Here is a 24,697-nt window from a genome sequence, read left to right as displayed (position 1 = left end):
CCCTGTCACATGCTCCCTCTGAATTTATGGCCAATCCCAGGATGCATTGCAGGAATGCCCACCCACTTAGACTGCCATAAACCCTGTTGCCCTACTGGTTAGATTTCCTCCACTGTCCAACAAGCTCCCTCACTGGCTACAGTGGGGACACTCCCTCAGACCCAGTAAATCACACCTGGAAATATGTGACAGTCAAAACTAACAGATCAGATAAGCAGCAGGAGCAAACAAATGCTTTTACCTATCCTTTCCCTCCTGTCAACAATTCTTATTGCTAAAGATATATATCCCTCCGCCATTCTCAGTGGGAGTCTTGAAGTTGGCGACCTCTTTGTTGGCACGGCACCCTGGCATTCCTGCCCTTGTTGTGGGTGATTTTAATAATATCCTGGATGCCTCTTTAGACAAACTTTCGGTGCATGCCTCGATGTGCGTATCACTTGGGGGCCTGTCGACATTCTTGAGGCTTGTTACGGAGATGGGCTTGAGGGATGTCTGGAGGGTATTACACCCCACAGTGAGGCAATTTTCTTGTTATTCAGAAACTTATGGAGGTCTATTTAGAATTGATTTAAGCCTGGTTAATGAGGAAATGCTTCCTTTGATTTCATCAGCTGGGTTTAAACCACGTACGGTATCCGATCACTTTCCCCTATGGGTAAAATTAGCTAGGGTGGGACCCCTAAAAAAAACCCTATGAAAAATCAACCAATACTGGTTGGAATTATTCCCTAACCCTGATCTGGTTATGGAGCCGATCTCCCATTTCTTCACCATCAATGAAGACACTGCCTCCTCGGGAGTGCTATGGGAAGCCCTTAAAGCTTTCTTGAGGGGTCAGTTTATAAAGGTAATTTCTCAGATCAAGACAGGTACCAAGGAATGGGAGGGTGAGATTTTACAGAGGGCTTCTGAGACTGAGGCGGCTTTTGTTGCACACCTGGCTGATGACACTAGAAGGGCTTGGTTAGAGACACAGGCTATGGCACAACAGATGGCTCTGTCTAAGGTGGAAAACAAACGTTTTTTTCCAGCAATAAGCATTCTTTGAAGAGGCAGAGGGCACCGGACATATGTTAGCAATGATGGTCAAAGTGAATAGAGGCTCCCCCTATATCCCTGCCCTTACCACACCCGCAGGAGATAGAGAGTGACATCTCATGCAGCTATTCTGGCAACATTTCAGAACTTCTATATGGACATCTACTCCTCTAAAATCTCCCCTACAGGGGAGGATGTTGCATTGCTCCTCTCAGATTGCCCATTACCCTCTCTTTGTGCTTCGGAGTGCACCCTGTTAGATGTTCCTCTTACTGTAGAGGAACTGCGAGAGGCCCTTACATTATCTGCCCCTGCTAAATCTCATAGTGCCTATGGGTTGCCAGCGGAGGTCTACAAAAGATATGCAGACATATTATTACCTAGACTGAAACATACCTTTACGGATGCCTTGGACCAAGGTCGCCTACCTGACTCTATGAATGAGGCCATAATCGTACTCCTGCTGAAACCGGGCAAAGATAGTCTATCTCCTGACATTTAGAGACCCATCTCCCTATTAACCACTGACTTCAAACTACCGGCAAGGGTGCTCGCAACTCGCTTAGCTAAAGTCATTCCTAAACTCATACATGGAGACCAATCGGGCTTCATACCGAATAGGTCTACTGCTTTAAACATTCAAAGAGTGTTTTTGAACCTTCAGGTTACTGTTGATAACCCTGGTAGCAGTGCGATTCTTTTGCTCGATGCTGCCAAGGCCTTTGATAACGTTGAATGGACATATCTATGGGGGGCATTGACTCGTTTTGGTTTGGAAACTAAGTTCATAGCATGGGTCAGATTGCTATACTCGGCACCCAGTGCGAGGATACGTGTTAATGGGGATCGCACGGAGTCCTTCTCACTCCATAGAGGCACACAGCAGGGATGCCCATTGTGCCCTTGTTGTTCGCCCTGGCAATTGAGCCCCTGGCCTCTGCTTTAAGAAATTCTTCACAAATAGTGGGGTTTAGACATGGTGTGGGGGAAGACAAATTCTCGATGTATGCGGATTATACTCTTATATGTCTGAGAGATGCGAATGCCTCTTTGTGCCAAGTCATGTCTTTGATCACTAGATTTGGAGCCCTATCTGGTTTCTCTATTAGCTGGAGCAAATCTGTGTTGCTCCCTGTGGACGCTCTGACTCGACCCCTTCCCTATATGGCATGTGAACTTAAAATAGTTACCTCCTTTAAATATTTGGGAATGCAGGTTACAGGTGATCCCCTGGAATATTTGCAATTAAATTTGCTCTCCCTTCTCAAACAATTCCACATTAAGTGCACTACGTGGTGCAAATTGTCCACAGGTAGATTGAACTTGATAAAAATGATTTGGGCCCCACAACTTTTATATATTTTATATACTTTTATATTTTTTTCATAATGTTTCAACGCATAGAAACCCTGTTTAGGGATCTTATATGGTGGAAGAAATCTGCTAGAATACGATTAACTACCCTGCAATATGGGAAAGATTAGGGGGGGTTGGTAGTGCCTGTTCCCAAACTCTATTTCCTGGCATCTCAACTCCAACACTTTGAAGGATGGGGACTATCAGATTTAAAGGATCCCATAGGCAATATCCTTTGGGGTAACTCTTCAGAGGAGAAACTTCTAACCCACCTAGAAGGGGACGTTTATGTCATTAGGCAGAAAGGTTCTACGTTCTTACTGATGAAAAAAGTTTGGTCTGTGTTTAAGAAACAATTGAAAATAACTGGTTACCTCAGGGAAACCCCTTTGTGGCATAACCCCTCTTATGTAGAGTTACTCAAGTTGGATGTTTTCAGTTCTGGAAATCTAAGGGCCTAAGGTATTGTATTCTCAGAATATATTAAAATCTTTCTCAGAGTTGCAGGAGGAGTTTGGTTTACCTAGGTAAGAGTTCTACCCACTATCTCCAGCTAAAGGCATGCTCTGCAGGCTGTCCGAATTTCTACTATGCTACAGGTTGAGCATTCAATGGTTGGAGAGGTAATGCTGGAGAGCAACAGGAAGGGCATGATCTCCAGAGTCTATACAGCATTAGCATCCAATGTACAAGACCCATCCCAGTTACTATGCAGGAGAAAATGGGAACAAGATATAGGGGATATGGATGGTGAGGTATGGGATTTATGCTTGCACTCTATACCACTGAGCTCTGTGTCTCCTTCTTATAAATTGTCACAACTGTTTTTCCTGCATAGATCTTACCGCACGCCAGTGCAGTTAGTTGGGGTCATAGAGACACCCCCTTTGCCCAAAATGTAAAATACATGAGGGAGATTTGGTTAATTTGCTGTGGAGATGCCCAAAGCTCTTTCAATACTGGAAGGAAGTGGCATCCACTATATCCACTATATTCTCTGTCACCGCTGACAGGGCTTCCATCTTCGCCCGGTCTTCCTTCCAGGTTCGAGGCTTCATGAGTGGCCGAGGACGTCACTCCCACGTATGCGTTTGGGAGCCCTCGTTTACGGCACACGCTCTGAGGGTCTGGCACAGTATGCCGGACCTTCAGAGCGCATGCGCCGGTGACGTCACCAGCTGCATGCAGTGTGAATATCTCCTAAACAGTGCAAGTTTAGAAGATATTTTCTGTACCTACAGGTAAGTCTTATTATAGGCTTTCCTGTAGGTACAAGTCAATAACTAAATTTACTACCACTTTAAGATAATTTTCCCTTTAAAACTAACCTTGTCCATATACAGTAGCGTTAATGCCACATACACGCCAGTCAAAGTTCTCACTGCAAATTGCATCAATGTTGGCGCTTCCTGTGCCATGAAATAGCTGTCGTTCGTAAATGTTCGTGCCTGAATTCCTTGTTTTCATCTTCTCCTTTTGCCTGCGACATATTTACAAAAAATACAGATTCAACAACCTTTTATGCATGACAACGTTTTTTTTTTTCCCAAGGTGTGAAACACATTTACTAAACTGTAATTCTTTTCCAACCATTACAAGTCATGTGATGATGGCACTGTGTTGCTTGCTTTAGAAGTGATATAACTAACATTCAGTTTCTCCTGCAGCTAATGCATTTAGAAGGTAAACAGCACTAATATAGAGTAGTGGCAAAAAGGAAACATTGTACACAAATATCCAAAAATAATTTTAGAAAACCTAACTTGACATCTCTGCTTCAGCTTTATAGATACTGGTAGGTTGTATACTTGCTGAAATTGAAATCAGTGCTAGCTGGAAGGCTCCACCCTTACTGTCATCACATGATCATTTACTGTGGATGCAATAAAGAATATTGCATCCCAAGCATCCCTTTAAAAAAAAAAACCTTGGGGACATTCCATGAGGCCTATGTCTTGGTACCAGGTGCCGTAACGTTTATTGACCATTTACTCACACTGGGGCATTCTTCCTTCTCCTGACCAGAAATGCAGGGGCACTATATTATTGTAAATAATCCTATACCACTGCATTCTATACTCTGTTGGAGGTTACATACTAATAACTTTTGTACCATATACAGTATGTTGTTCATTACATACGTTTGACCCCTGGACTCTATATTATGCTATGTTGTATATTACATACTCTTGACTCTTTTACATTATACTTTTTGTTGTATCGGTGATGTAGGTTACATACTCTTGTGCCTTATACCATATAAATTAAGTTGTACAATACATTCTCTTGACCCTTGAACCCTATACAGTAACTTGTACGTTACATACTCCTGACTATTGTAGTCTACACAGTGTGTTGTGCATTACTCACTTCTTAATGAGAAAAGGGTGATGACTGCACTCCAGGATTAGAGGTTAAAAGTATTTTTATTCCATAACATCCAAAACATGAATTATGTCATAACACAACAATACAGACAAATAGTAGCCAAGGTTGATGCTTTTCATGAATTACTTTGCTTAGTCATAACCTGACATAACAGGTTATGACTAAGCGAAGTTATTTAGTGAAATGCGTCAACCTTGGCTACTATTTGTCTGTATTGTTGTGTTATCACATAATTCATGTTTTAGATTTTATGGAATAAAAGTACTTTTAACCTCTGATCCTGGAGTGTGGTCATCACCCTTTTCTCATTTTGATTATTCAGACCATGGACTGAGCCAGTCTGCGGCAATTAGAGAGAGGATTATAATCACCTGTAGCGGTGTTGCCCCTTCTCCTTACTCACTTCTTGACCCTTGTACACTATACGCTATGTTGTACATTACATACTTATGACCCTTGTATACTATACTTTTCTGTTGTACCTAACATATTTGTGGCTGCATCACAGTGCATGCAGCACCAAGCCCAAATACACACTTTTACACACACACACTTCCAGATGTACAGGGGAAATATTGAAAGATCACTCACCACCAAAGAGTGCAGGGGGTGATCAGAGGGGACCCCTTCTTCCCATCTGGGAATGCTGACCCCTACAACAGAAGGATACTCTGAACCAGAACAGTGCATGGGGGTGATCAGAAGGACCCAGGGTGACCAGACGTCCCTGGTTTCTGAGGACAGTCCCCGGATTGAAGACACTGTCCCTGGTCCATGTCTGTCCCCGGTTTTGTCCCCGGATTTAAGACTGTATTAATGTAGACAGGGCATCTACACCCATGCTAGCTGAGAAACAGCCTGGTAGCTCAAATGCAGGCTCCTCCTGATGGACGATGTCATTGCCGCTCCTTCTGCTGTTCAGTGGTGGAGAGGCAGAGCCAAAAATTGACTGTGTGGAGGGCTTACAACAGGAGGTGAGCAGATGGTGGAGGCAGGGGTCTGTATGTACACAGGTGAGGGCAGTGGGGGGGAGCAGGGGTCAGAGCTGATGCAGCTTCATGGAGAGATGGAGAATTTAGCTGTTGTGGGGGAAGGGCTAAGAGGTGGCTGCAGAGATAATCTGTGAGAGAAGGGTGCAGAGGTGAGCTATGGATGTGGGGGTAGAAGTGTCCTCTGTGCATAGAAAACCTCTGAACCCTACACTCTATTCTTAACATCCTCCTGTATATTATGTAGTCCTGTGCCCAGCACTCTGTGTATTATGCAGTCCTGTGCCCAGCACTCTGTGTATTATGTAGTCCTGTGCCCAGCGCTCTGTGTATTATCTAGTCCTGTGTCCAGTGCTCTGTGTATTATGTAGTCCTGTGCCCAGTGCTCTGTGTATTTTGCAGTTCTGTGCCCAGCGCTCTGTGTATTATGCAGTCCTGTACCCAGCGCTCTCTGTATTATGCAGTTCTGTATCCAGCGCTCTGTGTATTATGTAGTCCTGTGCCCAGCGCTCTGTGTATTATGCAGTCCTGTGCCATTTGCCAATAGAAAAAAATATATATGTTCCCGGATTTCATTTTAACAATCTGGTCACCTTACCTTACCATTAATTCAGGGACCCACCTCCCTCCCTCCAGTAGAAGGAGACACCCATCCAGGAATACAGGAACAACCCCTTCCCACGTCCTTCCTCCTAAGTACACTGTGCTGAACAGTAATTCCAGAATCCAGCACTGGATCTATGCTGGAGAGTGATCTCCTGCCCAATGGTGTATGCATAGAGCTGTTGCTGATTTCATAAGGACAAGCCGAAGCAATGAGAAGGCGAAACAAAGTGGACTATTTATACAGCAGAGAACGTGGCCTTCACAAACATTCTCTGGTTGAGAACCATCCAGGTCTGCGTGTTTTAAATGTGAGTGATTGATTCTCCACTAACGAATGTTTGTGAAAGTCGCACTCTCTGCTTCATAAATAGACCTCAGAGAATCTCCTGAGGTGAGACAGCAGGAGTCAGTGGGGTAATATAGTAACTCCAACAGAGGGTGTGATAAGTGGTAAAAGTTGTTGAGGATCTTATTCTCCAGAAGAAATTTTTGGTTGTCCTCGCAACCTCAGTGGCAATTGACTCAGATCAATAACCACTCCCAAAGTATCGATGGGACAAGGTCATCTGGTGCCCATGGCAAAGATGTCGCATTGCGCACCCCCTACCTCAGATGAACTAGTGGGCAGGGCTAACAGTGCATGCAGCGCCAAGCCAAAATACACACTTTCACACACACACACACTTCCAGATGTACAGGGGAAATATTGAAAGATCACTCACCACCAAAGAGTGCAGGGGGGTGATCAAAGGGGACCCCCTTCCTCCCATCTGGGAATGCTGACCTCTACAACAAAAGGATACTACCAACCTGGAACAGTGCATGGCGGTGATCAGAAGGACCCCTTACCATTAATTCAGGAACCCAGCTCCCTCCAGTAGAAGGAGACACCCATCCAGGAATACAGGAACACCCCTTCCCCCTCCTTCCTCCTGAGTGAAGGGGGTGATCAGAGAGGACCCCCAAACAGAAATACAGAAACACCCCTCCAGTTAAAGGAAACCCCCAGCAATGAGGAGCGCAGTGGGTGTGTGATCAGAGGGGACCACAAAACAGACCCCCTACCTACACCCCTCCTGTAGCAGACCCCCAGTCAGGGGGAATGCAAGCAGCCATCCCCCCTTACCCCACTGGAGAAGGTGAATGGAGTCATACACACAAAGAAGTCTCAGTCCCAGTGTGGAGGAGGAGATCCCACACTGTCCAGACATGGTCCCAACTGTAGAGGCCTGCTCGCTGTGCTCTCTGTGCTTGTCGCAGCCACTCTCTTCCCTTTCTTTAAGCAGTATTGTCAATCTGAAAAGGCGGTGGCTGGAGGATCATGGAAGGTAGTATGCAGCAAGTTCCCACTGTGCCTCTACATAATAAAATTGTGCCTAGGGCACGAGACCCTTCTGCCCCCCGCCCTCTTGTCCCAGTCCTGCCTCTTTGGAAATGTATTGATACTCTTCCATCTGACAGGACAAAAATGACTGCTGAAATTATGTTTCTTTAGTTCTGGGATACAGAAGCTTCTGGACTTTTTAAATACTGGTCACTAATTTTATCATTATCCCTCAGCTTTCCTGAGAAATACCCAACAAAATACTTAACGTACAACTGATAGGCCTTCCAGAGGAAGGAATTCTGAATCCGCCACAACTTCATCACTGTATATTCAGGGACCGTCTTCTTAAACATTGTAACGATTTTGAAGTACTCATCAGAACTCTCAGGTATGCAAACTTTCTGGGAAGCAAAAAAAAGCACATACATAATTGAATACAATTCAATATTCTGCTTAATTCAATAAAATTGCACAATAAAGGACATGTCAATTGAGGCAGCCATTTGTAAGCATAAGCAGAGTTCAGGTTTGTAGTTTCCTTAGTGGCTAGAAGCATCTTGTGGGGGCAGCCTGGGCCACATATACTAAGTGGAACTCCAGCTAAAACTTTTTTTTTAGTTGTTGTGGATAAAATAGCCCTTTCTGGAACTTATTCCATGTTAATCGTAAATAAGGGTGTAACATGCTATAAGGATTTACCTAGCCTTTAACACATGTAGCCGTTGCTGTAAAAACAGGTGGTGGAGCTTCTGCTTTACTGCCCACCTAAAACCTAACATAGAGCTGGAGAAAGCTGAACAGAATTTAACATGGCTAGTCAAGTTGACAGACTGCACTGTCTGTCAGATTCACATTCATGTCAATTGCTCCACACCATAACCATGAACCAAATGCCTGGCTCACAACTGTGGCATAGTAGATCCATTCAAAATTGCTGCACAAAAAACGAGTGCTCAGAAGGCAGCAGGATTGCCTCCTAAATGCCTTAAATCTGCAGCTTGTGTGTGCATCGGTCTGCCGCAGAGAGAGGAAGGACTGCAGCCCACTGCACACCACCTCTGCAGACACAGCCCAGGCGGGACGGATGACCATCGCTTACATGCCTGGAGCATCGCTGATCGAGTTGGAGCAGGACTCACTAAAACAGCAGAGCGCAGCCATCTCAGTGTCTCACAGTGTGGAGAGTTGCCAAATGACCTTGTCCCGTCGATACTTTGGGAGTGGTTATTGATCTGAGCCACTTGCCACTGAGGTAGCCTGTTCTTCCAGAACTCATCGGAGGAACATCAGGATTGGTGAGAAAGCACTTGTTTAGAGTCAAGTTACCAGTTGCTACAGTTTCTTTTAAACACTGAACACAGACATTTTACACCTGGATCAGTTAGTGGATCATCATTAATCAGAACCAGCTTTCCTGCATTGCCTGTTTCATACTGTGCTACACTGGGAAATCATTTGTTCTTTGAGCTCCAACTGCCGGTGAAGATCTTAGCAAGGCCTTGCATACTGTGCTATATCATTGCTCTTAAAGGGGACACCTTACTGGTATCTAGATTACCTCATCTTTCATTAGGATACAAGTATTATAGGCCGGCCCCGGGTTCCCCTTTAGTAAAAGCATTTCTCATAGCAATTTATAGCTTTCTAAGAGATTCATTCACTTGCTGTAATATACTGTGTATTTACTGTCCTTTTAGTGTTCTTTCAACTGAGCCCTGGCTGTTTATCCAGGGCCTAGTTAATTACCACTCTTTCCAAAGCCTTTTTCTTGAGTAAAACCAAGCTAAAGAGTTAAAGTCTATCTGCATTGTGTCAGTGTGTCATTTAAAGGTATACACAACTGTCTGAACGTAGAGTGTCAGGAGGGCTGGGCAGTTCACAGGGTCAAAGCGGCACAGAAGAACATACAGTTACAAGCAACCCCCAAGGGGGGCAGTGCTACATTTAGGGCTCATCCAGGATGTTCTTCACTGCTGCAGGCCCTAGTCAGCCCAGTCAAGAGCGAATAAGAGAGAGGAAGTGAGTGTACAGAGAAGGAGATCAGACAGTGGGAGAGGGCCTTAGTGTCAGAGCAGAGGGCCTACATCTTGAATGTGAAGGCAGAGTTTATTCTGGACTATGTGTGGGTGCTGATGGAGTGGAAGGGAGATATACCTGCCTGTTTCCAGGAAGAAGAGGTAACCTTAACAGAAGGAGTAATTTCTGCAAGAGAGGGAAGAGACCACGGAGGGCTACCATCGCCACAAGCCAGTGCGGGGACAATGGGGTCAGTTGGTGCAGACTCCTGTGGAACCAGTGCCCCTCCTGTTTCGTTCTATACGGACATGAGCTGGCTAGTCGAGAGCTTGGTGAAAAATGGTTCCAGTAATGCGGGCCAAGGATATAGGAAGCTCCTGGTCTTTTCAGGGCAATTGCCAACTCTGTGGTGATAGGTTGGTGCGCTAAACAAAGGAAAGTGACTACCAATAATCAACAAAACAAAATGTTGACACCTTGAGTGACCTTTCCTGGTGTAAATCGAAAAATTGCAAAACCATCAAGCCTCCTCCTTCTGGATTTTGCAGGAATGGCTGTTGTGGCCAACAAGAGGAATTCATATCCCGGGGGTCTGAGTGAAAATACCCAACCAGATAGCCAATAGATACATCTTGATTGAGCCAGAGGAGATATCCCACGAGCATTTACATTTGACATCCGGTAAGAGGCTCTGCTGTGTGGTTACACGAGGGTGGATGTGCATGTTAATTGCTGTGACATACTGCCTAGGATATACTCACGTCTGGTAAGCAGGATATACAGCTGGTGATGGGATCTTAACTCACGTGGATGTCACTTCATCTTGGAATAACATATTTAATCTCAGTCATGTTTAATTGCTTTTGAACACCACTTGGTCAACACTTGATGGACTTTGATATTACTTTGAATCACTTCAAGGAGAGCTCTTTTGTGCTGTCAATATTCATCTGTTTGAGTTTGTTGTTAATTTGCAGTTAACACTTGATGGTTTTGCAATTTTTCGATTTACACCAGGAAAGGTCACTCAAGGTGTCAACATTTTGTTTTGTTGATTATTGGTAGTCACTTTCATTTGTTTAGCGCACCAACCTATCACCATATATACTTCACTAGGCACAGTTTCTTGGTTGCAGCTTTACAACCCATACATTATCAGCGCACTTTTATTTCTTTTCTTTTCAATTGCCAACTCTGGCTGGAGAAGAGGAATTTGAGACCTGGATGAATCAGGCCACTCAGGCAGTAGAAGAATGGAGTGTACCAGAGGCTGTGAGGAGACAGCGGCTTAGTGAGAGCCTCAGGGGCCCAGTGGCCGAAGTGATCCGCAATCTGCGTATGGGAAAGAAGGACTGTGTAGCTATGGATTACATTGATGCTTTGTATGCTGTGTGCTGCTGGAAGGGTGGAGAAAATCTGTTGTACAAGTTTAATCACACTCGCCAACAAAGAGAGACTTTTTAAATACATCTCTCAAGTGGATCGGATGTTACATCAGATCATCCTCAAGGGGCATAGACCCCAAGGACGCTGACTAAGCTCGACTGGATCGGGTACTACAGGGGGCCCCTCCAAATCATTCTATTGTGTTGAAATTACTGCTGAAAGGAGCATGGACAGTCCCTACTTATCGGGAACTGATGAGAGAAGTAAGGGTGGAGGAAGCTTTGTTGGAAGAAGTCAAGGGCGAAAGAACTAATGGCAGGAGGGGGGAAGAAGGAGAGAGCTTCTGCCCATGTTGTTCATGCCAAACCTGGTTTCTCAGATGAGGTCAGTGAGGCCGAAGTAGATCCAGAAGGGCATGAGAGCCCAGACAGCAAAAAGTCGGATGACACTCCGAAATCAGCAGAGCTGAAAACTCAAGTTGCTCAAGTTCAAGCTCAGATATATCAGGGACTGATGCGAGCTATAGAGACTCAAGGGAAAACACAGGAACAAGGATTTGGACTTTTCAGGGCTAAGTGCATCAAGAAGAGATTTAGTCCCAAGTTGCTTGCGGTTGTGTTGAAAGTATTACAGAAGATACTCTTCCCAAAGAAGGAGGGGAATTTCCGAGGACCTCAGTGATGGAGCCCGTTGAGCGTCCCCAGACCAAAGAGAGCTCCAGCGCTAGAAAAGTATCCCAGATCGAGGCCTCTGTTCATCCTCCTACCTCTTCACCTGTAGCTAAAAATGAGTTGCCCAGGTTCGGGGGAAAGACACAAGAGGTCAATGCTTCCTCTCCTAAACTAAAGAAAAGGAGGACTTGATCACCACAGATGAAGTTAGTTAGGGCTCATACTACGGAGTCACAAGTGAGAAATGTGCCAAAACAAGTGGTGGAACGAACCCCATTGCCACAAAGCAAATTAGTCATGACTCACTCTATAGTTGCACGAGCTCGAAGCGTGCCAAAGAGCTTGGTAGAACCCTCCCCTATAGTCTCGCTACAAGTGGAAGGGATCTACCCTAAAGATTTGCTTGATACCGGAGCCCAAGTGACACTATTGTACAGGGATTTCTATGACAAACACTTGAACCATATTCCTCTATGCAAGCTGGAAGAGTTGGAGATCTGGAGCATTGGAACCCAAAAGTTTCCATATGATGGATACATACCTACCAAGATAGCCTTTGACCCTTCAATGGCGGGGAAGCCAGAGACCTTTGATACGCTAGCAGTTGTTTGTCGTCGGACTCCGGTTGCAGGACAGAATTCCTTATTGATAGGAACCAACACTGACTTAGTGTGAAGACTACTAATCCTGTTAGCCACAAAGGGCTTGGTCGCAAAGAGATACATCCACAGTTGAAACAGGCTTTTCAGCGTGTGGTTCAGGAACAAAGGGCACCAGCTGAAGAAGTGGGAAGGTTGTGGCGACTGGATACTCGAGAGTAGGTGTTGCAGCCCGGAGAGAGAGTATGTATGAAAGCCACTGTCAAGTTGCCTTGGAATCAGCCAGGTCCATTTGTGGTATTAGAAGCTGACCCATTGGGAGAAGACAGGAATAGAACTGTTCCCAGAAAGTGTGCCCACGAAGATGTTGTCAAAAACCGGGGGAAGAGTCCCAGTCAGTATCCTCAACGTTATAGGACAACCTGTCAGCCTGAAGGCTCGCATGGTGATAGGATGGGTGAGTGTGGCCACTCCTGTCACGTTGGATGATCTAGTTCAGAAGGCCACCGGAGAGGACCAGGAAGGGGAATTTCAGGTCCAACGTCCTGCTATGCCTCTCAAGTGGTGGGAGCTAGTGCCCAGCTAGCAAGCGGGTGTGACAAACTCACTCAGGACAGGGGCTTTTTGAGGGGACTGCAGACTAGCCTCTTGCCTACTGATTATGGGCCCTAGCTTGTGAGGGAACACTGCTCTTTGTGGGGTGTATGCTGGGGGAACCCTTGGATTAATGCTACTTTGGATTCAAGTTCACATCTCCCCAAGATACACAGACTCTGCGACTCTAGGCCTAGGATCCATGTTAAAGGCCTAGCTACCTATTTCCAATAGGGGACTGCTCTACACAGTCAGACTCATGGCAGATGCTAATGTGATCAGCTCAACCACCTGTCTTCCACACATTGTTGATTGTGCTGATTAAACCTATTGTCTACTGTAGGGATGTGCTTACACTTGTAATAATGGTTGTATTTCATGAGCTCGATGTCGGCAAGTTTGCTAGTTAATTAGCTCAAGTTAATTAAATCACTGTCATCTATTAGTTGCTAGTGAGAAAGTGTAATACTGTTTGCGTTGGTTGTTCCTTAGATATGTTAATTATATTTCTGTACACAATTTCATCTGCATATAATAATGTAATCAGGCACCTGACCTGGTGGGGTATATATTCTGTGTGAGTTTGTTCAATTAATGTTCCAGATCTTATACAAGCTATTCTCAGCTAGTTTTGTATGGGGGCAGCTAGAATATCTGATATATATGTTCAAGACTGAAGGAAGCGGTATTCTGACGGAAGCACACAAGCACATTGTGGGGTTGCCGTTCCATTACAGATGGGAAGAAATGTTTTCCAAGAATAACTTTGATGTGGGTTGTGCCAAGAGTGCCCAACACCGAATTCTGCTGAGTGAAGACAAACCTTTCCGGGAGAGGGCTTGGCGGATCCCTCTGAGTGACCTTGAAGAAATTCGGGAGCAATTAGCGGAGCTGAAGAAGCCTGGGGTCATTAGGGAATCCAGCAGTTCTTATGCATTTCACCATTGTGGTAGTACGTAAAAAAATGGGACCATTCGGACGTGTATCGACACCAAACCCTAAAACGAAGGACCATACCTGTTCAGTACACTACCCCTCAGATAGAAGATGCTTTGCAGTGTTTATCTGGAGCAAAGTGGTTCAGTGTGTTAGATCTGAAGAGCTAGTATTACCAGATACCAATGCACCCTGATGACCTGGAAAGATGGCCTTCATCAGCCCATTAGGATTCTTCGAGTTTGATTGCATGCCACAGGGATTGGCAGGGGGGCCCAGCCACCTTTCGGAGGTTGATGAACACAATGGGAGATATGAATCTGATAGAGGTACTTGTAAATCTGGATGATATCATTGTGTTCGCAAGACCTAGAGGAACATGAAGCGTGACTCTAAAATATTTTCCAGAAGCTTCATGTAGAGGGGCTAAAGTTGTTGTTAGAGAAATGCCAATTTTACCAGATGTCAGTAACTTATTTGGGCCATGTGGTCTTGGAAAATGGAGTAGCCACTGCCCTACGGAAGCTGGAAGCTATTACCACTTGGCCCCGGCCAAGGACAGTTACAGAACTGAGGTCCTTTCTAGGATTTTGCTTCTACTATAGAAGGTTTGTGAAGAACTTTGCACAGATTGTGAGACCCCTGAACGAGTTATTACAGAGGGAAGGGAATGAAGAGTCGCAGAAGCTGAATCTGAGGGAGTAACGGCCGTTTTGGCCTAGAAGACCACGTGAGGGCAATGGAACTGGTGTGCATTGATTTCTTGTGTCTAGAACCTGACCTGAGTGGGCGCAGTATTGTCCTGGTTTTGAGAGATCATTTCACTCATTATGCTCAAGCTTTCCTGATCAAGGACCAACAAGCCAGTACAGTTGCCAAGACTCTGGTGGAGAAGTTCTTAGTTCATTACAGCCTGCCCCAGCGTCTTCACTCGGATCAAGGCCGGGATTTTGAGAGTAAATTAGTAAAACAGGCTCTGTGAACTGTTAAATATTTAAAAGTCTAGAACCACCCCTTATTATCCCAAGGGGATCCACAACCTGAAAGGTTCAATCGCACTTTGTTGAACATGCTGGGAACTTTGCCATTAGAGAAAAAACAACATTGGGGTGACCATATAATAGCCCACGTCTACAATAGCACGGTGAATGACTCTACTGGGTACACCCCCCTACCTGCTGATGGTCAGGAGGGAGGCCCGTTTGCCAGTGGATTTAGCTTTTGGGACATCTCCAGATAACACCTCTCAGGCTTTCTATCAAGGCTATGTCAATTGACTTAGAAGGAATTTGAAGCTTGCTCATGAGAAAGCCCTGGAGGCATCCACTGCAAGGGTGCCACGGAATAAAATGCAGTGCAGGACTTTCAACCAGGAGATCGAGCATTATTAGGAAATCTGGCAGTGCCTGGCAAACACAAGCTAGCTGATTGATGGCATTCCCAACCTTACATCATCTGCAGACGGTTACCTGGACTTCCCGTGTATCATATTCGCCCAGAGGGAAAGACCGGTCAGCCTAAAACCTGGCATCGAAACCATCTTTTGCCCATATCTGATGCCATCCGGGTGTCTTCACCCCCTTGTTCTGATACACCTCGCTCCCCTAATTTGAGGCCTAGAACCCACCGGACACCCAAGAATACACTCCAAGAGGATGAGGGAGAGGAGAGTGACGAAGAAGAACTGACTCTTGACTGGTTGTGGGTTCCTCCATCAGAAGACACCATCACAATATTTTTGGCCTTCAATGGAAGATATACATGTAGTGTCTCCCCGTGAAAGGATAGAACATCAGCCTGTTGAGATGGAGAGACCTGCACCATCTCCTGAAAGAGGGATGGGAGGAGTCAAGTTAGAACCAGCTGACAACCCCGAAACACTAAATGTTGGGAAAAATTAAATTCCCTCCACCCAAAATGAAGGAGAAGAAGCTGATCTCAACAGTTTAGAAGAACCAGAGCCTGGTTGTAGCTTCTAGGGGATGGGATGTGAGCCTGAATCTATAGAAAACATGTATTCCAGGCTTAGACGGGAAATCCGCCCGCCCACCCAAGAGACTTACATACTGTACCCTTGGAGAGAGTTCTGATGAACTTATTTCTACAGCTCAACATTCTAGTCAAGCGCCAGCTTTCTTTACCAAACCTTTGGTGGAGGATGACCCTGTTCCACCCTCCGACACTACTGGGTGGGCCACTTACCTATTATTTGCATATTGTCAAAATGATTTAACTTTGCCTGATGACTTGTGTAGTTTATTATTGAAAAATCCTTCTATTAGTCAGCTATTGGCTACTGTAGGTTCTGGTTAGCAGAATTATAACTTGCAATTCTTTTTGAGATATCATTCAGTACTCCTTTTAATGAAGTTATATTCTGTCTTCGGGGACAAAAGACTTTCAAGTGGGGGAAGGATGTAGCCTGAAGCGGACTACCATTATCTGACATTGCAGACTTACTCTCTGCTCTCTCAGACTGTCTCTATACTCCCCTAGTGTTTGTCTCAGAATCCATGTAACATACTCCTGAGACTATAAGAAAGACATCGTGGGAACTGTGGTCTTCTACAAGGATATTACTGCACTGCTGAACTGTTAAAGAACTATAGTTCCCAAAAGGCCATGGACTACAGGATAGAATTGTAGGAGACACTATAAAGGCATCTGCTGAACAGGCCCACGCTCTCTTGCTTCCTGGGATCCATCATGTGTGCATCGGTCTGCCGCAGAGAGAGAGAGAGGACTGCATGCTTGTGATTTTATTACCTTTGTGAGTAATACTCCATTTTAACCCTTATTAAAGTGGTTAAGTCAACACAATAAAAACATCCCATCCCCTCAGTAACATAACATTATGTGCCTCTGTGTCTGTGTTATATAAAAAATATGGCGATCTGTACCTATATCAGAACATCTTCCTCTGCTTTCTCCGGCTGACAGCTATTGCAGGCAGGGCCGAGCACTGCCACTGACGTCAGCTGGGAAGGAAGGGAGGTGAGAGAGCCAAGGAGTCACGCGAGCGCTGGGAGATGCTCTGATATAGGTACAGATCAGCAGCTTTTTTTATATAACACCTACACAGGGGAATATAATGTTATGTTACAGAGGGGATGGGATGTTTTTATTGAAGTTATAAATGCAGCACACAGAGCAGACAGGCAGGGGGGGGGGGGGATTTCAGAGAAGAACAGAGGAGAGCTGCGGATGACGGAGGCACGTAAACTGGCCACAGTGTCAGGGCTCAGCAACCATGATAGACCATGGTCAGTTTACAGGGGGGAGGGTATAACCAGGCAGAATCAGCCAGGTCTTAATGGGAGGAATAATGCCGCATTTTTTATGTCAATGGGAAGACTAGTGTCAGTTAATGAAATAGTGCCCCAAGGGCCACGTAAAGGCTTACAAAGGGCCACATCTGGCCCTCGGGCCGCAGTTCGTTTGACTGCCATCAGTAGAGTCTTTCAGAAGGACTCTATTTTTTAATGATAATATGGTTATGTTACTTGGCCAAATTGAAAAGTTGTTGGAGATTCCTCCCCCTTATACCTTATACCCGCTCTCCGGCATGCCCTCCATGTCCCATGCTCGTGGGTAGGTTCCTGTATTCCGTGGAGAGTCTGATGGTTTCGCCTTATAACCTCTTATTGAAGATTTTGTACTGTTTGAAAAGAAGATACAAGTTAGAAGCTGCACACCAACCCAACATCCCTACATCAGCTTATTGTATGCATCTGGTCATTGGATTGTGATATTTCTGGGTACATTACCATCCTTTTAATATTTGCACATTCTTGTAGTCCAGGAATTTCGGTCTGCGGCATACCTCTCTTTCTGTGTTGAACAAGGTGTTCTTTTGTTTCATATCTGGAGATATAATGAGACTCTACATAAATGATTGTTGTAAACAATAAAAAACAAATCGATTAGCCAAGTGCAAGACTCAAACAAAATTAATCCTCCTCACTCATGACAGAGGTGTAAAAATTTGTTGTGGTTCATTCAGGTGAAAGGGAAACCCTTTTTGCTTTACAAGTAAACTTTTAGCTAGTCTTAAGTCCATTTTACTGTAGTATTCACTAACCATACACAGTATTACTTCTTACATTACCTTTTGAAGCAGCCCTGACCACAGTCTACAGCAGGGGTCTCCAAACTTTCTAAGCAAAGGGCCAGTTTACTGACCTTCAGGCTAAAGTGCATGCCAGATTGTGGGATTAGAAAATGCCCCGGCATCAATGGGCATAAACAAAGCTCCATCATTGGTTTTAATGGTTTATTTTAATGGTTAATTGTTTATATCAATTGGAAGACTAGTGTCAGTTAATGAAATAGTGCCCCAAGGGCCACGTAAAGGCTAACAAAGGGCCATATCCGGCCCTCGGGCCGCAGTTTGTAGACCACTGGTCTACAACACTACTGATGTTGCTTACTTCTCATCATCTTTTTCATCAAGCCCCAGAAAACCTCATTGTTTTATAATCCCTTCCCACCGACCGCCTCCATGTCCTTTAAGGGTTCTGAAAGTCGGATGGCATAGGCAGGGTCATGTGGCCACTGTGATTGGCTGTCACAGCGGTCACATGATTGGAAAGCTCCCGATCGCTAGCATACATTAGAATCTTTCCGATACCCGCCGGCTACCATGCTGGAAGCACACAGGGAGCACGCTCTCAGCAGGGTAAGTGGTTTACACAGGGCCGCATATATGCGGCTAATCGGCGTTAAGGCCCACACGCCAAGAGGCTGCATGTATGTGTGTGGCCAGCGTGAAGAGGTTAAAGATGAGCTCGGAGATAAGCAAATATAGTATCTAAATGCAAGAGGTATGTGTATTCTTACTTGAATCTTGGTGTGCTTTGTGTATTTCTTCCAGATCTGTGCAGTAATCAAATGTGAACCTTTTCTTCTGTGAAGAAGCTTCCTGTAATAAAGACCGGTCACTGCTCCTTTCCCTTCTAGGGCAGGGTAAATGGTCATGTATCTGCCCCCTCCTGCATGTTACTGCAAGCAGCCCGTACTTGGTTGGTTTGCTGGGCCTCTCCCACAGCTCTGCTCTCTACGCAGCTATGTGCAGCACAGTGATGATTTCACCTCTAATATCTGGGTTTTCAAAGGCATCTGGTGCACACAAAGTGGATTTCTATCCTTTGTGACTATTGAGGTATATATTTCAAGTAAAATGTTTGTGCCCAAATTTCAGCGTTAACCCTTGCTATTGATCATGGTTTGGCAGTATCAGCTATCACTGAATTATCTCCCCTCCTAATTTTTTTCTTTGGTATGGAATAATTATTATTTGTTACACACAAATGCAGCAGATTTTATGTAGGTTGAGAAAAAAGTTAAAACAAAAGAATAGAAGGTTAGGGATAGTTTTCTGCTTGACAATGAAAATTCCTCTTTTTAACCACTTCAGCTCCGGAAGTTTTAGCCCCCCCCCCCCTTCGTGACCAGGCCATTTTTTGCGATACGGCACTGCGTTACTTTAACTAAAAATTGCGCGGTCGCGCGACGCTGTAACCAAAAAATATGTATGTTTTTTCCCCCCACAAATAGAGCTTTATTTTGGTGGTATTTGATCACCTCTGCTCACCTCTGTGTCAATGTACTAATGGCTAGCTGGGAAGGGGTTAACATCAGGGGCGATCAAAGGGTTAAATGTGTTCCTAGGAAGTGCTTGCTAACTGTGTGGGGGAGGTGCTTTTACTGTGAGAAGGCAGAGATCTGTGTTTCTGCTTTGTCATAGAACAACGATCTGCCTTGTTTACATAGGCAGACCGCCGTTCTGTCTGTGTCTTGAACAATCACCGGATGCCGGCGGATATCAAGTCTGCCAGACCTGCTGATTTGCTCCTGCTGTGTCCAATCACAGTGGGAGCAGGTCGCTGGTGGTGCGCGTGCATGCCCCGAAAACCTAGAAAATCCGAGAGCTTCTGCGCACAGCAGCCACCGACCTACAGTAAGTGTACGTGGGGCGGTCGGCAATAGGTTAAACTCTTTTTCTCAATCTTCATGAATATGAAAATGCATTAGTCTGTCACTATACAGTATATCATCTGATATCCCATAAAATATAAAACTCATCATTCCTTAAGTATGATCACCATTCCACACCTGCTGTCCCTATATGTTGGTGTTTTGGTGGAATATCATTAGGAATTTGTTCGCACCTTGGCAGGTAATAACATAGTGGTTGGATTCAACAGTGAAGGGGATGATCCCAGTGGGGTTCAAGAGGTAGATCTTCTCCAGGTCTGATGACTTAATGGAGGCTCTCTCTTCCTGCATACTCTGGAATAACAAACAGATCTGCTCATTTCATAACATAACATAACACCAAAATGAAAGAGAGCCTGTGACATGGCCACTGTATGCAATTGTAGATTTTAGTAGTGGTCATTTTGTAAGACAAACCAATATTTGCAATAATGTAGCTGTTATGTTACTAACATACAAGTTCAGCTGTTCTGGTCATCTCACTCACAATGGATGTTGCAGATATTGGATTAATGGAAAAAATAACTGCGCTTACAGAATTAAGCAGCAACAATATGTGTGACAACACAAATAAACAATAGGAAAAAGAAACTTGCGCTAAATAAATCAGAACAATCATAAAAATGTGAATGCAAAAAATAATATGGTGAAAAAAAGTCCGTAATTCATCAATATGAAACACCAGTGAAGTGAAAGGGTATCGTCAAACGTAATCTTCCTGCAAATATGTGATTATTATCACCCAAAGTGAAGTTCCTTCCACCAAATAAAGATGGGCCTCCTACCAAAACAAGGAGACCTGTAAAGGTCAACAACACCGTGGTGTAACCCCACCAGGGCCTCTATTGGTTGAGGAGACACGGATAGTGATCCTGAGGTTGATGTCCACATCCGCACTTACAGAGATGTCATTCCCCATAAAAACATGATAATAATCGCCATAGTGTAAAATCTCAATATTTATTGTGGAGAATATAAAAATTGCACTTACAGCGACTGTAGAAAGATGCACAATAGTAATAGATGCCAGAGAGCACCTGCAAACACACCCGTCCTTCCGGGACACTGTACGCAGTGACGTCAGCACGTTGCGACCCTTGGGACACTGTACGCGATATTGGATTAAAGTTGTCTTTAGCATCAATTATATTTTTCATGTTAAGCGTTGGAACTGAGCACAGGGCAGTTAAAAATTATCAGAGCCACCAGCAAGATGCAGAACCTTTCTTGTCAAGTAGCAGGCTCTAGGAGTGCCTGGTCTTCCCAGAACCCCTGATGATAGGATGGGAAATATACTGTATGTGAATCTTGGTGGGAATTCACAAATAGTGTGATGACAGGCATTTTAGTGCATTGTAAAATGCTATTTACTACAAGAACACACAGAAAACGATTGTTTCCTGGCAGTCTCCATGGCAGCCTACGTGTGGTTAACCCCGCCTCCTCTCCAATGGTATAGGACCCCCCTCTATAAATTTCAGCTTGCAGGCACAGCCAGTGTTCCTTTTTTGTCCTCCTCCAAGGATCAACTATTTGGATTATTTCCTGTTGGAATTTGGTCGGCTTACCTCAGAATGAAAAGTCGGTGTCTATGTCCAGGGCCCAGCCATGGGCGGGTGAGTGACATTTCAAAATCCCCTTTGGCTATAACTGTGCGGTGCTTCGGATGGCCGACGGATATCCTGACAGGGTCTGAAGATTTGTCTCCTCCATGGCAGTGTTTTTATGTTTGTTTGTCTCCAAACTATCTTTCTTTGCTATCCCTGGTGGCCCAATGGCGGCTGGAACGCTCCGTGCGTTCCAGCCATCTCCTTCCTGCTTCCCCTCCGCTCAGTCCGGCGGACGCATGCGCTGTGTGGTAATGGAGCTCCGCTCGCTGCCTGCGCATGCGCACTTCGCCGCGATCGGAAGCGAGGCCTGGTCCGCGCATGCGCACTTGCGATCACGGCCGGCCATCGCTGACGTCATCCTGGCGCGAAAATTTAAACGCCTGTCAGCTCCAGAGCATTTGGGAATGCACTGTGGGCATAGCGACGTCTTCCCGGTACCTTGTCCGTTTGTTTATCAGGTATGTGGGGACCGGATGCTGCATACCTTTTTGTGGTATGCAGGGGGGGGGGGGAGAGCGGTTGGATGCATATTAGGACAACACCTGAATGTTCCTTATTGCTTTGTAGTGATCCCTGTATGCTCTACTTCCTAGTGAGTTTGTGGTTTTGCCTGAAACATGGATCCTGCTTCACCGCCCTCTTGTGGCCAGCCCTCTCACAACAGGTGAGTGCTGGTACATTTAGAGGGATATGAAGGGAGGGATGCTGGCTCATGATTCATGGCTAAATCCTGTGTCTCCCTGGATTTCTCTTTCTCCCAGCTCCTCCAGGTCTGGTCAAGAAAGAGACCCTGTCAGGCCACGAAGAGAATCATCTTCAAGGTCAAGACGCCGTGAGTCTCCATCAGGGAGCAGACATGAGAGGAGACGCTCACATTCCTCCTCCAGACACCGCACACACCGCCACAGTAGCCATACGGCCCAGAGAGCCTGTTGGGGTTGTGGGGCGCATGTCCCGGAGGACAAGTCCCTTTGCGAGCCCTGTTTCGCTCGTGCAGCTGGTGAAAGAGAGTCTGAAGATCAGAGATTGGAATCCCTGGTGAAACGGATTGTCCAACAATCCATGAAGGAGTGGAATGCTAGTCCCACACCTGGATCTGCTACTCCCAGCTCTCCTGCTGATGCTCCTGAAGAGCAAGGTCCCTCTCAGCCAAGCTTCACTTCCGGGAAATCCTCAGAGAGCGATTCGGAAGAAGAGGAAGGTGCAGTTGGGGGTTTTGATTTTGCCCTTGTTGCACCTCTCATAAGAGCAGTCAAAGAGGCTCTGAAATGGGAAGATCCCAGTACCCCACAGGTAAAACAGAGAAGGTTTTTCAAACATTTGGGGAAAGAGCGGCTAAACTTTCCGCTCCTGTCAGAATTGAAGGATGTCATCCTAGAAGAGTGGAGTAAAGGGGACAGCAAGACCTCCTTATCCTCCAAACTGTCTAAGTTGTATCCTTTTAAATCGGAAGAAGTCAGTCACCTGGAATCAGCTCCTCTGGTTGATGCTGCAGTGTCCAGACTGGCTAAACACGTTACACTCCCGCTGGATAATGCGGTGTCCTTTAAAGACCCTCTGGATAGGAAGATGGACTTGGATTTAAAAAGAATTTATGTCACAGCCGGTGCGGCTTGTAAACCTGTGCTAGCACTAGCAGCCATGTCTAAGGCCATGGAAACCTGGGTTTCTGATGTTGAACTAAAATTAAGAAGTGTGTCTGAAGATGCAGTAGAGAACTCTCCTGTTCAGGAACTGAAGTTAGCTTCTGTGTTTCTTGGAGAAGCATCCATTGATGTGTTACGTCTCCTATCCAGATCCATGTTGGCTTCTGTCACAGCCAAACGGGCCCTGTGGTTGCGTCCCTGGCTGGCAGACCCAGCCTCTAAACAGGCTTGGTGCAAAATCCCTTTTGAAGGTTCCTCTTTATTTGGAAACAAATTGGATAATGCAATTACTAAAGTGACGGGTGGAAAGTCAGGTCTCCTTCCCCAAGATAGGCGCCTCTTTGGCCCTAAGAAGCAGCAACCAAGAAAGCAGTTTGCAGAGCGATCAAAGGATGCCCGCTCATATAGGCCTGGGCGAGATTACAGGAGAAATTGGAAGAGCAGCCAAGCATCCTCTCGTAAGCCGGTCAGAGGCTCAGCACCTTCCGGTCAAGAAACCTCGAAGTCCTTTTGAGATTGGGCCCGTTCAGACATGCCAGGTGGGGGCACGCCTGCTCCACTTTCAGCGTGTCTGGGCGGCCTCAATCTCAGACTTCTGGACCATCAGGACAGTGTCCACAGGACACACATGGACTTTCTCAACAGATCCCGTGTCCAGATTTATTCCCACTCGCTTGCCTTCTCAGGACGAGAAAAGAAACGTTTTGCTCGACTATGTAAGCACTTTGGTAGCTCAGGGCGCAATAATTCCGGTGCCCGTGCAGGAAAGATTCCAAGGCTTGTACTCGCCCCTCTTTCTAGTACAGAAGAAGAATGGATCCTGGCGCCCTGTGATAGATCTCACCTATCTCAACAGGTTCATCAAGAACGAAAAGTTCAAAATGGAAACCTTATCTACTATCCAGAAAGCAGTACTTCCAGGAGACTGGCTAGTGTCAATAGATCTCAAAGACGCGTATTTCCATGTGCCTATAGCAGTAAACTTCCACAAGTACCTTCGTTTCGCGGTAGAACATCAACACTTCCAGTTCATCTGCCTTCCTTTTGGCCTGTCCACATCCCCAAGGGTGTTTTCCAAGGTCCTTCTAGCTGTGGTGGCTCTAATCAGAACAAAGGGTGTACGTCTACATCACTACTTGGACGATCTTCTACTGTTGTCACAAGACCGGGATCAACTTTTGTTCCACAGGGACCTGGTCACTACAACTCTCATGGAGTTCGGATGGTTGTTGAATCTTCAAAAAAGTCATCTGGAGCCCTCTCAACATCTGGTCTATCTAGGGGCTCAATTCAACACCGTTCAGAATACACTTTCTCTGCCTCTAGAGAAAATCCCGGTGGTTCGGGAGAGGATCCTTCCAGCCCTCTCATCCTCTTTTCTGACGGCATCCCAGTGTCTCAAGATCATCGGCACAATGGTCTCGACGGCCCCTATGGTCAAGTGGGCACTGTGGCGAATGCGGCCCTTTCAGAGGGGCTTCCTTCGGCAGTGGAATCCGGAAGATCACGATCAGCATATCTTTATTTCCCACAGC

The 24,697-nt window shown here is 45.5% G+C and overlaps 1 protein-coding gene across 1 annotated transcript in view; it reads right to left on the bottom strand.

Moving 5' to 3' along the window:
- LOC309552719 (uncharacterized protein) overlaps positions 1–24,697 on the bottom strand; it is a gene marked incomplete at its 5' end in the record, with an annotated part of 70,962 nt that overhangs the window by 7,299 nt on the left and 38,966 nt on the right. Inside the window, 5 exons of the mRNA XM_082253643.1 lie at positions 3,726–3,877; positions 7,978–8,108; positions 17,456–17,567; positions 17,677–17,773; positions 20,080–20,200. Coding sequence (XP_082109769.1) covers positions 3,726–3,877; positions 7,978–8,108; positions 17,456–17,567; positions 17,677–17,773; positions 20,080–20,200 — 613 coding nt within the window. The remainder of the gene's footprint in view (positions 1–3,725; positions 3,878–7,977; positions 8,109–17,455; positions 17,568–17,676; positions 17,774–20,079; positions 20,201–24,697) is intronic.

The sequence above is a fragment of the Pelophylax lessonae genome, assembly GCF_965119305.1.
Source record: "Pelophylax lessonae genome assembly, chromosome: 4".
NCBI classification, from domain to species: domain Eukaryota; kingdom Metazoa; phylum Chordata; class Amphibia; order Anura; family Ranidae; genus Pelophylax; species Pelophylax lessonae.
The sequence above is the reverse complement of the archived record's forward strand: the minus strand, read 5'-3'. Positions and strand labels throughout refer to the sequence as shown.